General features: G+C 50.2%; 1 protein-coding gene across 2 annotated transcripts in view; it reads right to left on the reverse strand.

Moving 5' to 3' along the window:
- The window catches only part of ALS2 (alsin Rho guanine nucleotide exchange factor ALS2), a 384,700-nt gene that overhangs the window by 276,818 nt on the left and 90,308 nt on the right, over nucleotides 1–17,574 (reverse strand). For both annotated transcript variants that reach the window (XM_063950453.1, XM_063950454.1), the window contains one exon: nucleotides 956–1,132. In XM_063950453.1, the coding sequence (XP_063806523.1) occupies nucleotides 956–1,132 (177 nt within the window). The remainder of the gene's footprint in view (nucleotides 1–955; nucleotides 1,133–17,574) is intronic.

A 17,574-nucleotide genomic window follows, 5' to 3' on the forward strand; every position in this document is an offset into this window, starting at 1 on the left:
TCCCCGCACACTGCAGATTATGTCATCACGTCCTATTACTGCCAGTCTCACACTCTGGTCACTATCCCCGCACACTGCAGATTATGTCATCACGTCCTATTACTGCCAGTCTCACACTCTGGTCACTATCCCCGCACACTGCAGATTATATCATCACGTCCTATTACTGCCAGTCTCACACTCTGGTCACTATCCCCCCACACTGCAGATTATGTCATCACGTCCTATTACTGCCAGTCTCACACTCTGGTCACTATCCCCGCACACTGCAGATTATGTCATCACGTCCTATTACTGCCAGTCTCACACTCTGGTCACTATCCCCCCACACTGCAGATTATGTCATCACGTCCTATTACTGCCAGTCTCACACTCTGGTCACTATCCCCGCACACTGCAGATTATGTCATCACGTCCTATTACTGCCACTGGATATGATGGGTAATCTGCAGTGTGCAGGGATACTGCAGTAACCACAGCGGCTGGAATAGGACACAATGACAATCTGTCTCTCTGGCAGTGGGTTCCATGGGATGAAGTATATGCAGATTTGCCTGTAACAATATTTAGGAAGGCGGCAAAGAAATAAATCATTATGTGCCTTCTGTCTGCCTTAATGCAGGACCCGCTAGGTGCACAGGGTTGGGTATGGGTGACAGACGCTGGGATCCCGGGGATTAGGACGCGGGGGTAGGGGGCGGGCACAACGAGTGCAGGTTCTATTCCCACTCTGTGGGTGTTGTGGGATTAGTCCCTGCTAGTTGGCATGACAACTATCGGGACTGTGAGGGGGCGGGGTGTAGATGTCGGCAGTGTGACGGCGGTCACATCACTACATCCGATGTACAGTATCCAGTGCCACAACCACGTGCTGCCTGTTACCTGGTAAAGTTCTGCGGATCCCAAATCGATAGTATAAAAAAAAACGACCCACAACTACTTACTAATAACTCACCTTCTCGCACTCCGTCAGCTGGACTGGAATCGGACTTCTGTCCGCACCACTGGGATTGTCGGAGGCTTTCGGCCCACTGTAATAGACCATGGGCTCAAACTTGTTTTTTCCATGAGCAAGAAAGAGCGTAAAATCATGGCCAGCGGCGACACTCCACACCCCATCACCCTCACACACCTGTACGGAGCAGAGAGAAACACACAACACGTTACACAATATTAGCGGAGACACTCCACACCCCATCACCCTCACACACCTGTACGGAGCAGAGAGAAACACACAACACGTTACACAATATTAGCGGAGACACTCCACACCCCATCACCCTCACACACCTGTACGGAGCAGAGAGAAACACACAACACGTTACACAATATTAGCGGCGACACTCCACACCCCATCACCCTCACACACCTGTACGGAGCAGAGTGAAACACGTTACACAATATTAGCGGCAACACTCCACACCCCGTCACCCTCACACACCTGTACGGAGCAGAGAGAAACACACAACACGTTACACAATATTAGCGGAGACACTCCACACCCCATCACCCTCACACACCTGTACGGAGCAGAGTGAAACACGTTACACAATATTAGCGGCGACACTCCACACCCCGTCACCCTCACACACCTGTGCGGAGCAGAGAGAAACACGTTACACAATATTAGCGGCGACACTCCACACCCCATCACCCTCACACACCTGTACGGAGCAGAGAGAAACACACAACACGTTACACAATATTAGCGGCGACACTCCACACCCCATCACCCTCACACACCTGTACGGAGCAGAGAGAAACACACAACACGTTACACAATATTAGCGGAGACACTCCACACCCCGTCACCCTCACACACCTGTGCGGAGCAGAGAGAAACACGTTACACAATATTAGCGGCGACACTCCACACCCCATCACCCTCACACACCTGTACGGAGCAGAGAGAAACACACAACACGTTACACAATATTAGCGGAGACACTCCACACCCCGTCACCCTCACACACCTGTACGGAGCAGAGAGAAACACACAACACGTTACACAATATTAGCGGAGACACTCCACACCCCATCACCCTCACACACCTGTACGGAGCAGAGAGAAACACGTTACACAATATTAGCGGAGACACTCCACACCCCATCACCCTCACACACCTGTACGGAGCAGAGTGAAACACGTTACACAATATTAGCAGCGACACTCCACACCCCATCACCCTCACACACCTGTACGGAGCAGAGAGAAACACACAACACGTTACACAATATTAGAGGAGACACTCCACACCCCGTCACCCTCACACACCTGTACGGAGCAGAGAGAAACACGTTACACAATATTAGCGGAGACACTCCACACCCCATCACCCTCACACACCTGTACGGAGCAGAGTGAAACACGTTACACAATATTAGCAGCGACACTCCACACCCCATCACCCTCACACACCTGTACGGAGCAGAGAGAAACACACAACACGTTACACAATATTAGAGGAGACACTCCACACCCCATCACCCTCACACACCTGTACGGAGCAGAGAGAAACACGTTACACAATATTAGCGGCGACACTCCACACCCCATCACCCTCACACACCTGTACGGAGCAGAGAGAAACACACAACACGTTACACAATATTAGAGGAGACACTCCACACCCCATCACCCTCACACACCTGTACGGAGCAGAGAGAAACACGTTACACAATATTAGCGGCGACACTCCACACCCCGTCACCCTCACACACCTGTACGGAGCAGAGAGAAACACACAACACGTTACACAATATTAGCGGCGACACTCCACACCCCATCACCCTCACACACCTGTACGGAGCAGAGAGAAACACACAACACGTTACACAATATTAGCGGAGACACTCCACACCCCATCACCCTCACACACCTGTGCGGAGCAGAGAGAAACACACAACACGTTACACAATATTAGCGGCGACACTCCACACCCCATCACCCTCACACACCTGTACGGAGCAGAGAGAAACACACAACACGTTACACAATATAAGCGGCGACACTCCACACCCCATCACCCTCACACACCTGTACGGAGCAGAGAGAAACACACAACACGTTACACAATATTAGCGGCGACACTCCACACCCCATCACCCTCACACACCTGTACGGAGCAGAGAGAAACACACAACACGTTACACAATATTAGCGGAGACACTCCACACCCCATCACCCTCACACACCTGTACGGAGCAGAGAGAAACACACAACACTTTACACAATATTAGCGGCGACACTCCACACCCCATCACCCTCACACACCTGTACGGAGCAGAGAGAAACACACAACACGTTACACAATATTAGCACAGACACTCCACACCCCATCACCCTCACACACCTGTGCGGAGCAGAGAGAAACACACAACACGTTACACAATATTAGCGGCGACACTCCACACCCCATCACCCTCACACACCTGTACGGAGCAGAGAGAAACACGTTACACAATATTAGCGGCGACACTCCACACCCCATCACCCTCACACACCTGTATGGAGCAGAGTGAAACACGTTACACAATATTAGCGGCGACACTCCACACCCCGTCACCCTCACACACCTGTACGGAGCAGAGAGAAACACACAACACGTTACACAATATTAGAGGCGACACTCCACACCCCATCACCCTCACACACCTGTACGGAGCAGAGAGAAACACACAACACGTTACACAATATTAGCGGCGACACTCCACACCCCATCACCCTCACACACCTGTACGGAGCAGAGAGAAACACACAACACGTTACACAATATTAGCGGAGACACTCCACACCCCATCACCCTCACACACCTGTGCGGAGCAGAGAGAAACACACAACACGTTACACAATATTAGCGGCGACACTCCACACCCCATCACCCTCACACACCTGTACGGAGCAGAGAGAAACACGTTACACAATATTAGCGGCGACACTCCACACCCCATCACCCTCACACACCTGTACGGAGCAGAGTGAAACACGTTACACAATATTAGCGGCGACACTCCACACCCCGTCACCCTCACACACCTGTACGGAGCAGAGAGAAACACACAACACGTTACACAATATTAGAGGCGACACTCCACACCCCATCACCCTCACACACCTGTACGGAGCAGAGAGAAACACGTTACACAATATTAGAGGCGACACTCCACACCCCATCACCCTCACACACCTGTACGGAGCAGAGAGAAACACGTTACACAATATTAGCGGAGACACTCCACACCCCGTCACCCTCACACACCTGTACGGAGCAGAGAGAAACAAACAACACGTTACACAATATTAGCGGAGACACTCCACACCCCATCACCCTCACACACCTGTACGGAGCAGAGAGAAACACGTTACACAATATTAGCGGAGACACTCCACACCCCATCACCCTCACACACCTGTACGGAGCAGAGTGAAACACGTTACACAATATTAGCAGCGACACTCCACACCCCATCACCCTCACACACCTGTACGGAGCAGAGAGAAACACACAACACGTTACACAATATTAGAGGAGACACTCCACACCCCGTCACCCTCACACACCTGTACGGAGCAGAGAGAAACACGTTACACAATATTAGCGGAGACACTCCACACCCCATCACCCTCACACACCTGTACGGAGCAGAGTGAAACACGTTACACAATATTAGCAGCGACACTCCACACCCCATCACCCTCACACACCTGTACGGAGCAGAGAGAAACACACAACACGTTACACAATATTAGAGGAGACACTCCACACCCCATCACCCTCACACACCTGTACGGAGCAGAGAGAAACACGTTACACAATATTAGCGGCGACACTCCACACCCCATCACCCTCACACACCTGTACGGAGCAGAGAGAAACACACAACACGTTACACAATATTAGAGGAGACACTCCACACCCCATCACCCTCACACACCTGTACGGAGCAGAGAGAAACACGTTACACAATATTAGCGGCGACACTCCACACCCCGTCACCCTCACACACCTGTACGGAGCAGAGAGAAACACACAACACGTTACACAATATTAGCGGAGACACTCCACACCCCATCACCCTCACACACCTGTACGGAGCAGAGTGAAACACGTTACACAATATTAGCAGCGACACTCCACACCCCATCACCCTCACACACCTGTACGGAGCAGAGAGAAACACACAACACGTTACACAATATTAGCGGCGACACTCCACACCCCGTCACCCTCACACACCTGTACGGAGCAGAGAGAAACACACAACACGTTACACAATATTAGCGGCGACACTCCACACCCCATCACCCTCACACACCTGTACGGAGCAGAGAGAAACACACAACACGTTACACAATATTAGCGGCGACACTCCACACCCCATCACCCTCACACACCTGTACGGAGCAGAGAGAAACACACAACACGTTACACAATATTAGCGGAGACACTCCACACCCCATCACCCTCACACACCTGTACGGAGCAGAGAGAAACACACAACACGTTACACAATATTAGCGGCGACACTCCACACCCCATCACCCTCACACACCTGTACGGAGCAGAGAGAAACACACAACACGTTACACAATATTAGCGGAGACACTCCACACCCCATCACCCTCACACACCTGTGCGGAGCAGAGAGAAACACACAACACGTTACACAATATTAGCGGCGACACTCCACACCCCATCACCCTCACACACCTGTACGGAGCAGAGAGAAACACACAACACGTTACACAATATTAGCGGAGACACTCCACACCCCATCACCCTCACACACCTGTACGGAGCAGAGAGAAACACGTTACACAATATTAGCGGAGACACTCCACACCCCATCACCCTCACACACCAGTACGGAGCAGAGTGAAACACGTTACACAATATTAGCAGCGACACTCCACACCCCATCACCCTCACACACCTGTACGGAGCAGAGAGAAACACACAACACGTTACACAATATTAGAGGAGACACTCCACACCCCGTCACCCTCACACACCTGTACGGAGCAGAGAGAAACACGTTACACAATATTAGCGGAGACACTCCACACCCCATCACCCTCACACACCTGTACGGAGCAGAGTGAAACACGTTACACAATATTAGCAGCGACACTCCACACCCCATCACCCTCACACACCTGTACGGAGCAGAGAGAAACACACAACACGTTACACAATATTAGAGGAGACACTCCACACCCCATCACCCTCACACACCTGTACGGAGCAGAGAGAAACACGTTACACAATATTAGCGGCGACACTCCACACCCCATCACCCTCACACACCTGTACGGAGCAGAGAGAAACACACAACACGTTACACAATATTAGAGGAGACACTCCACACCCCATCACCCTCACACACCTGTACGGAGCAGAGAGAAACACGTTACACAATATTAGCGGCGACACTCCACACCCCGTCACCCTCACACACCTGTACGGAGCAGAGAGAAACACACAACACGTTACACAATATTAGCGGAGACACTCCACACCCCATCACCCTCACACACCTGTACGGAGCAGAGTGAAACACGTTACACAATATTAGCAGCGACACTCCACACCCCATCACCCTCACACACCTGTACGGAGCAGAGAGAAACACACAACACGTTACACAATATTAGCGGAGACACTCCACACCCCATCACCCTCACACACCTGTGCGGAGCAGAGAGAAACACACAACACGTTACACAATATTAGCGGCGACACTCCACACCCCATCACCCTCACACACCTGTACGGAGCAGAGAGAAACACACAACACGTTACACAATATTAGCGGCGACACTCCACACCCCGTCACCCTCACACACCTGTACGGAGCAGAGAGAAACACACAACACGTTACACAATATTAGCGGCGACACTCCACACCCCATCACCCTCACACACCTGTACGGAGCAGAGAGAAACACACAACACGTTACACAATATTAGCGGCGACACTCCACACCCCATCACCCTCACACACCTGTACGGAGCAGAGAGAAACACACAACACGTTACACAATATTAGCGGAGACACTCCACACCCCATCACCCTCACACACCTGTACGGAGCAGAGAGAAACACACAACACGTTACACAATATTAGCGGCGACACTCCACACCCCATCACCCTCACACACCTGTACGGAGCAGAGAGAAACACACAACACGTTACACAATATTAGCGGAGACACTCCACACCCCATCACCCTCACACACCTGTGCGGAGCAGAGAGAAACACACAACACGTTACACAATATTAGCGGCGACACTCCACACCCCATCACCCTCACACACCTGTACGGAGCAGAGAGAAACACACAACACGTTACACAATATTAGCGGAGACACTCCACACCCCATCACCCTCACACACCTGTACGGAGCAGAGAGAAACACGTTACACAATATTAGCGGCGACACTCCACACCCCATCACCCTCACACACCTGTACGGAGCAGAGTGAAACACGTTACACAATATTAGCGGCGACACTCCACACCCCGTCACCCTCACACACCTGTACGGAGCAGAGAGAAACACACAACACGTTACACAATATTAGCGGCGACACTCCACACCCCATCACCCTCACACACCTGTACGGAGCAGAGAGAAACACACAACACGTTACACAATATTAGCGGAGACACTCCACACCCCATCACCCTCACACACCTGTGCGGAGCAGAGAGAAACACACAACACGTTACACAATATTAGCGGCGACACTCCACACCCCATCACCCTCACACACCTGTACGGAGCAGAGAGAAACACACAACACGTTACACAATATTAGCGGAGACACTCCACACCCCATCACCCTCACACACCTGTACGGAGCAGAGAGAAACACACAACACGTTACACAATATTAGCGGCGACACTCCACACCCCATCACCCTCACACACCTGTACGGAGCAGAGAGAAACACACAACACGTTACACAATATTAGCGGAGACACTCCACACCCCATCACCCTCACACACCTGTGCGGAGCAGAGAGAAACACACAACACGTTACACAATATTAGCGGCGACACTCCACACCCCATCACCCTCACACACCTGTACGGAGCAGAGAGAAACACACAACACGTTACACAATATTAGCGGAGACACTCCACACCCCATCACCCTCACACACCTGTACGGAGCAGAGAGAAACACGTTACACAATATTAGCGGCGACACTCCACACCCCATCACCCTCACACACCTGTACGGAGCAGAGTGAAACACGTTACACAATATTAGCGGCGACACTCCACACCCCGTCACCCTCACACACCTGTACGGAGCAGAGAGAAACACACAACACGTTACACAATATTAGAGGCGACACTCCACACCCCATCACCCTCACACACCTGTACGGAGCAGAGAGAAACACACAACACGTTACACAATATTAGCGGCGACACTCCACACCCCATCACCCTCACACACCTGTACGGAGCAGAGTGAAACACACAACACGTTACACAATATTAGCGGAGACACTCCACACCCCGTCACCCTCACACACCTGTACGGAGCAGAGAGAAACACGTTACACAATATTAGCGGCGACACTCCACACCCCATCACCCTCACACACCTGTACGGAGCAGAGTGAAACACGTTACACAATATTAGCGGCGACACTCCACACCCCGTCACCCTCACACACCTGTACGGAGCAGAGAGAAACACACAACACGTTACACAATATTAGAGGCGACACTCCACACACCATCACCCTCACACACCTGTACGGAGCAGAGAGAAACACACAACACGTTACACAATATTAGCGGCGACACTCCACACCCCATCACCCTCACACACCTGTACGGAGCAGAGAGAAACACACAACACGTTACACAATATTAGCGGAGACACTCCACACCCCGTCACCCTCACACACCTGTGCGGAGCAGAGAGAAACACACAACACGTTACACAATATTAGCGGCGACACTCCACACCCCGTCACCCTCACACACCTGTACGGAGCAGAGAGAAACACACAACACGTTACACAATATTAGAGGCGACACTCCACACCCCATCACCCTCGCACACCTGTACGGAGCAGAGAGAAACACACAACACGTTACACAATATTAGCGGAGACACTCCACACCCCGTCACCCTCACACACCTGTGCGGAGCAGAGAGAAACACACAACACGTTACACAATATTAGCGGCGACACTCCACACCCCGTCACCCTCACACACCTGTACGGAGCAGAGAGAAACACACAACACGTTACACAATATTAGAGGCGACACTCCACACCCCATCACCCTCACACACCTGTACGGAGCAGAGTGAAACACGTTACACAATATTAGCGGCGACACTCCACACCCCGTCACCCTCACACACCTGTACGGAGCAGAGAGAAACACACAACATGTTACACAATATTAGAGGCGACACTCCACACACCATCACCCTCACACACCTGTACGGAGCAGAGAGAAACACACAACACGTTACACAATATTAGCGGCGACACTCCACACCCCATCACCCTCACACACCTGTACGGAGCAGAGAGAAACACACAACACGTTACACAATATTAGCGGAGACACTCCACACCCCGTCACCCTCACACACCTGTGCGGAGCAGAGAGAAACACACAACACGTTACACAATATTAGCGGCGACACTCCACACCCCGTCACCCTCACACACCTGTTCGGAGCAGAGAGAAACACACAACACGTTACACAATATTAGAGGCGACACTCCACACCCCATCACCCTCGCACACCTGTACGGAGCAGAGAGAAACACACAACACGTTACACAATATTAGCGGAGACACTCCACACCCCGTCACCCTCACACACCTGTGCGGAGCAGAGAGAAACACACAACACGTTACACAATATTAGCGGCGACACTCCACACCCCGTCACCCTCACACACCTGTACGGAGCAGAGAGAAACACACAACACGTTACACAATATTAGCGGCGACACTCCACACCCCGTCACCCTCACACACCTGTACGGAGCAGAGAGAAACACACAACACGTTACACAATATTAGAGGCGACACTCCACACCCCATCACCCTCACACACCTGTACGGAGCAGAGAGAAACACACAACACGTTACACAATATTAGAGGCGACACTCCACACCCCATCACCCTCACACACCTGTACGGAGCAGAGAGAAACACACAACACGTTACACAATATTAGAGGCGACACTCCACACCCCATCACCCTCACACACCTGTACGGAGCAGAGAGAAACACACAACACGTTACACAATATTAGAGGCGACACTCCACACCCCATCACCCTCACACACCTGTACGGAGCAGAGAGAAACACACAACACGTTACACAACATTAGCGGCGACACTCCACACCCCATCACCCTCACACACCTGTGCGGAGCAGAGTGAAACACGTTACACAATATTAGCAGCGACTGATGGTTAGTCACACGTCCGGGCGTCTTAAGAGCGTTGAAAAGAATCCGCTTTCCCCGAGGACACCGCATAGTAAGAAGCCAGATAATAAGGCCACGCATCTCACAGCGTGCAGGAGGGCATACAGAGGCAATAGAGTAAAGTGGTCTGAAGGTGGAGTACTCTGAGCACTAATATCTTATTAGTACTGTACTTCTATAAATAGATTTTGTTTTTATTTTAGGGAATTAAACTAAAATACCAAAACTATTTTTAATACGAATAATAAAAAATAATTCACCCTAGTAAACACATAGATAACATAATGATGTAGCTGCTAATAATCTCATGGATGATAGAGACTTTATAGAGGTTGTGACAGAGAAACTATATTACTTACAGAACTCTCTTTTTTCTCTTCACATTCTATGATACTATGGACAAGCTGACTGCTGGGGTTCAAGCCGATGGTGGTGTCGGGAGCACTTGAGGTAGATGTGATCGGTGAGCGACATCGCCTAGTGTTTCCCCTCCAGGGCGGGCACGCACACTTTGTCATATCGCTAATGATATCGCCCAGTGACGTCATGCTGCCGGAGCATGCAGCTTTAGATAATGAGACCAAATTGAGCGGCATGCACAGGCGAGAGCAAGGGTCGTTACCGAACCGCGCACCGCTTGTTGTCTGAGGCATCCACACTGGGCGATATAGTAAACTACATCGCTAAGTGTGTAACCACCTTTAGGTCAAATTCCCCCCTTATAGAGGGAGTGTGTGATGACATCATTAAGCCCCACCCCTTCTCATACAAACACTACTGTATATACAGGAAATAGCGGAGAAAGCGTCGCTCTCGCTCCATCATCCTGGCGCTCAGTCTCCGGGTCATGTGTGTCACTATCATCATGCACTGCAGGAGTCAGGGGATGTGAGAATATTTTCCACAGTGTGGCGTCATTATATGAGAGAGGAGAGCCCTCCCGCCAGGGGATGGAGTCCATTAGTTATCACTGGTGCTTATGGCAGCGCCATCACAACCTGAGTATTACACATTGCATATTGTTGTGCTCAGGAGAGAGGATGGATAATGTCGGGTACATTTATCAGCCTGCACTAATTCATTAAACTATAATAATACACATATACTCCAATTAGCTACAATAAAAGCAACAATGGAACATTTATTTGGCTAACTGCAGTAATATCACAAATTCTTATTTTCACAAACATATTTTTGATTCTGACGTATAGCATATAATGCCCAACAATACAAAGGCTTTACAAAGTACACAGAGTGCTGGTAATTCTGTTCCCACCAAGTTCTCGCATCACACACCTGACTTCTACGCTCCACCGCGGGCAGCGGTTCTCACGCTGGAGTATTTTGTCCAGAATCTGACTTCGGACACGATGTAATAAGTCTCTAATAGTGTACTGAATACAATACTACAGATTACACCAATTCATCTGTAATAGCTCTAAAGTAGCAGATTATGCACAACGACGCGTGACACCCTTGCTGTATCAGTGACCGGTGTCGCAGATTATTACGCAGATTTATAAACAAAACCTCTGTGACAAAAATATACTTACCCCAAGTACAATATTTAGTACACTATGGGGGGTAGCCAACTACCAGCAATAAGCCGGCGCAAGACGTCTGTACCACCTAGGTTGTGAATCCCTCATGTAAGAACTCCAGCACTTTGTGCCACTCTGCCTTCTCTGGATGGAATTAGTTCCAGACCAGGAGATTCCTCTTCCCCACGCTCTGTAATTGGCTTCTGATGAAACCACTTCCCTGTAACACAACTGATTATTTTGTCAGTCAGAACTTCACCCTTTAAAATAAGATTTTAAACCTACCGGTAAATCTATTTCTCCTAGTCCGTAGAGGATGCTGGGGACTCCGTAAGGACCATGGGGTATAGACGGGCTCCGCAGGAGATAGGGCACCTAAAAAGAACTTTGACTATGGGTGTGCACTGGCTCCTCCCTCTATGCCCATCCTCCAGACCTCAGTTAGAGAACTGTGCCCAGAGGAGATGGACAATACAAGGCAGGATTTAGTAATCCAAGGGCAAGATTCATACCAGCCCACACAAATCATACCATGTAACCTGGAACATACATAACCAGTTAACAGTATTAACAAAAACAACAGTAACGGTCCAAGACCAATGTCAACTGTAACATAACCCTTATGTAATCAACAACTATATACAAGTCTTGCAGAGTTTCCGCACTGGGACGGGCGCCCAGCATCCTCTACGGACTTGGAGAAATAGATTTACCGGTAGGTTTAAAATCTTATTTTCTCTTACGTCCTAGAGGATGCTGGGGACTCCGTAAGGACCATGGGGTTTATACCAAAGCATCCAATCGGGCGAGAGAGTGCGTATGACTCTGCAGCACCGACTGAGCAAACGCTAGGTCCTCATCAGCCAGGGTATCAAACTTGTAGAATTTAGCAAAAGTGTTTGACCCCGACCAAGTCGCCGCTCGGCAAAGTTGTAATGCCGAGACCCCTCGGGCAGCTGCCCAAGAAGAGCCCACCTTCCTAGTGGAATGGGCCTTAACCGAATTTGGTACCGGCAATCCAGCCGTAGAGTGAGCCTGCTGAATCGTATTACAGATCCAGCGAGCAATAGTCTGCTTCGAAGCAGGTGCGCCAATCTTATTAGCAGCATACAGGACAAACAGAGCCTCTGTTTTCCTAATTCTAGCCGTCCTGGCTACATACATTTTTAAGGCCCTGACTACGTCCAGGGATCTGGAATACTCCAGGTCACTTGTAGCCACAGGCACCACAATAGGTTGATTCATATGGAACGAAGAAACCACTTTAGGCAAAAATTGCGGACGTGTCCTCAATTCAGCTCGATCCACATGAAAAATCAAGTAGGGGCTCTTGTGTGACAAAGCCGCCAATTCTGATACTCGCCTTGCTGATGCCAAGGCCAACAACATGACCACCTTCCAGGTAAGAAATTTCAACTCAACCTTGTTAAGCGGTTCAAACCAGTGTGATTTTAGGAACTGCAACACCACGTTCAGGTCCCATGGTGCCACTGGAGGCACAAAAGGGGGCTGGATGTGCAGCACTCCCTTTACAAACGTCTGGACTTCTGGAAGAGAAGCCAATTCCTTCTGAAAGAAAATCGAGAGGGCCGAAATCTGTACCTTAACAGAGCCTAATTTCAGGCCCATATCCACTCCTGTCTGTAGGAAGTGGAGAAGACGACCCAGATGAAAATCTTCCGCAGGCGCATTCTTGGACTCACACCAAGACCCATACTTTCGCCAGATACGGTGATAATGTTTTACTGTCACCTCCTTCCTAGCCTTTATTAAAGTAGGGATGACCTCTTCCGGAATCCCCTTTTTCGCTAGTATTCGGCGTTCAACTGCCATGTCGTCAAACGTAACCGCGGTAAGTCTTGAAATACACAGGGCCCCTGTTGCAACAGGTCTTCCCTGAGAGGAAGAGGCCAGGGATCTCCTGTGAGCATCTCTTGTAGATCCGAGTACCAGGCCCTTCGAGGCCAGTCTGGGACAATGAGTATCGTCTGAACTCTTCTTCGTCTTATGATCCTCAACACTTTTGTGATGAGAGGAAGAGGAGGAAACACGTAGACCGATTTGAACACCCACGGTGTTACCAGAGCGTCTACCGCTACTGCCTGAGGGTCCCGAGACCTGGCGCAATACCTCCAAAGTTTTTTGTTGAGGCGTGACGCCATCATGTCTATTTGAGGAGTTCCCCAAAGACGTGTTACGTCTGCAAAGACTTCTTGATGAAGTCCCCACTCTCCTGGATGGAGATAGTGTCTGCTGAGGAAGTCTGCTTCCCAGTTGTCCACTCCCGGAATGAAGACAGCCGACAGAGCGCTTACATGATATTCCGCCCAGCGAAGGATCCTTGTGGCTTCCGCCATCGCGACTCTGCTTCTTGTCCCGCCTTGGCGGTTCACATGAGCCACTGCTGTGACATTGTCTGATTGAATCAGAACCGGTAGGTTTCGAAGAAGTCTCTCCGCTTGTCGAAGGCCGTTGTAAATGGCCCTGAGTTCCAACACATTGATGTGTAGACAGGACTCCTGGTCTGACCAAAGACCCTGAAATTTTTTTTCCCTGTGTGACCGCTCCCCCTCCTCGGAGGCTCGCGTCCGTGGTAACCAGGATCCAATCCTGAATTCCGAACCTGCGACCCTCCAGGAGGTGAGCACTTTGCAACCACCACAGGAGGGACACTCTGGCCCCTGGGGACAGAGTTATTCTCCGATGTAAGTGCAGATGGGACCCGGATCACTTGTCCAGAAGGTCCCATTGAAAAGTCCTTGCATGGAACCTTCCGAAGGGAATGGCCTCGTAGGCCGCCACCATTTTTCCCAGAACTCGAGTGCATTGGTGAACTGACACCCTTTTCGGTTTTAGCAGGTCTCTGACCATGTTCTGGACGTCCTGGGCTTTCTCTATTGGGAGGAAGACCTTCATTTGTTCCGTATCCAGTATCATACCTAGGAACGGTAGTCGAGTTGTCGGAATCAACTGTGACTTCGGTAGATTTAGAATCCAACCGTGTTGCTGGAGCACTCTCAGAGAGAGCGCCACACTGCTCAGCTATTTCTCCCTTGATCTCGCTTTTATCAGGAGATCGTCCAAGTATGGGATAATTGTGACTCCATGCTTGCGCAGGACCACCATCATTTCCGCCATTATCTTGGTGAAAATCCTCGGGGCCGTGTAGCGTCCAAGTGGCAACGTCTGAAATTGGTAATGACAATCCTGTACAGCGAATCTCAGGTATTCCTGATGGGGGGCATATATGGGGACATGAAGGTACGCATCCTTTATGTCCAGAGACACCATAAACTCCCCTCCTCCATGTTGGCTATTATCGCTCTGAGAGATTCCATTTTGAATTTGAATCCTTTTATGTACAGGTTTAGGGATTTCAGATTCAAAATAGGTCTGACCGAACCGTCCGGTTTCGGGACCACAAATAGGGTTGAGTAGTAACCTCTTCCCTGCTGGTGCAGGGGAACCTTGATTATCACTTGCTGTAGACACAGCGTCTGAATTGCAGCTAACACTATATCCCTTTCCGAGGTGGAAGCTGGTAGGGCCGATTTGAAAAATCGGCGCGGGGGCACCTCCTCGAATTCCAATTTGTAACCCTGGGAAACTATTTTCAACACCCAGGGATTCAGGTCCGAACTGACCCAGGCCTGACTGAAAAGTCGAAGACGTGCCCCCACCGGTGCGGACTCCCTCAGGGGAGCCCCAGTGTCATGCTGTGGGTTTTGGAGCAGCCGGGGAGGACTTTTGTTCCTGGGCAGCTGCCGAAGCAGGTGCTCTTTTGCCTCTGCCCTTACCTCTGGCGAGGAAAGAGGATCCCCGACCTCTTCTGGACTTGTGCGACCGAAAGGACTGCATCTGATAGGGTGTTACTTTCCTTTGCTGTTGGGGAATATATGGTAAAAAATTTGATTTACCTGCTGTAGCTGTGGAAACCAGGTCCGTCAGCCCATCCCCAAACAATACATCACCCTTATAGGGTAGTACTTCCATATGTTTTTTGGAATCCGCATCACCCGTCCATTGGCGAGTCCATAAGGATCTTCTCGCCGAGATAGACATGGCATTGGCCCTAGAAGCTAGCAATCCAATGTCCCTTTGAGCATCCCTCATAAATAAGACTGCGTCTTTAATATGGGCTAGAGTTAGGAATATAGTATCCTTATCCATATTATCAAATTGATCTGTCAGCTCATCTGTCCAAGCTGCAATTGCGCTACACACCCATGCCGACGCAATTGTCGGCCTTAGCACAGCACCTGTATGAGAATAAATACACTTTAAGGTCGTTTCTTGCCTGCGATCTGCAGGGTCCTTAAGGGCCGCTGTGTCAGGAGACGGTAGCGCCACTTTCTTGGACAGGCGCGTCAGGGCCTTGTCCACAGTGGGGGGTGATTCCCAAATCTCCCTGTCTGCTTAGGGAAGGGGTATGCCATATAAATTCTTTTGGGGATCTGCGGTCTCTTTTCCGGAGTCTCCCAAGCTTTTATAAAGAATTCATTTAATTCATGAGATGTGGGAAAGTTAATAATCTGTTTCTTTTCCTTAAACATGTGTACCCTTGTGTCGGGGACCGAGGGTTCATCCTCAATATGCAACACATCCCTAATAGCCACAATCATACACTGAATGGTTTTAGTCACCCTAGGGTGCAATTTTACTTTGTCGTAGTCGACACTGGAATCAGAATCCGTGTCGGTAGTAGTGTCTTGTGTTAAGGGACGCTTTTGAGACCCCGACGGGCCCTGTGAGTCGGTCCAATACGAGGATTGACCCCCTGATGTCCCCCCTAATTCAGCCTTATCAAGCCTTTTATGTAAAGATGCCACACTTGCATTCAACATATGCCACATGTCCATCCAATCTGGAGTCGGCACAACCGACGAGGACACACCACTCATTTGCTCCACCTCCTCCTTGGAGAAGCCTTCTGCCTCAGACATGTCGACACGCACGTACCGACACCCCACACACACACAGGGATTAACTTATAAGGGGACAAAACCCCAACCAGGCCCTAAGGAGAGACAGAGAGAGAGAGTATGCCAGCACACACTAGCGCTTAAAAACACTGGAAAAAATATAACCAGATAGCGCTTTTCTATATATAATGTACCAATTCCCACTCACTGCGTCGCTAATGTGCCCCCCTCCTCTTTTTTCCAGCCTGTGAAGTTCAGCAGGGGAGAGACCAGGGAGCCAGCGTTTTCCTCATGCAGCTTCTGTGGAGAAAATGGCGCTGGTTAGTGCTGAGTATCAAGCCCCGCCCACCCGACGGCGGGATTCGGTCCCAGTGATTGTTCAATTAAAATGGCGGGGGATCATAGATTTACTGCCTCCGCAGCCTAATCTATCTGCATGTGCCCAAATGTGAGGTTTATTGCTGCCTAGGGCGCCCCCCCTGCGCCCTGCACCCTTCAGTGCCACTCTGTGTGTGTGTGACTGGGAGCAATGGCGCGCAGCCTTACCTCATGAAGATCTGATGTCTTCTGCCTTCTCATCCGGCTTCTATCTTCGGCATCTGTGAGGAGGACGG

Source organism: Pseudophryne corroboree (assembly GCF_028390025.1).
Source record: "Pseudophryne corroboree isolate aPseCor3 chromosome 7 unlocalized genomic scaffold, aPseCor3.hap2 SUPER_7_unloc_10, whole genome shotgun sequence".
Lineage (NCBI taxonomy): Eukaryota > Metazoa > Chordata > Amphibia > Anura > Myobatrachidae > Pseudophryne > Pseudophryne corroboree.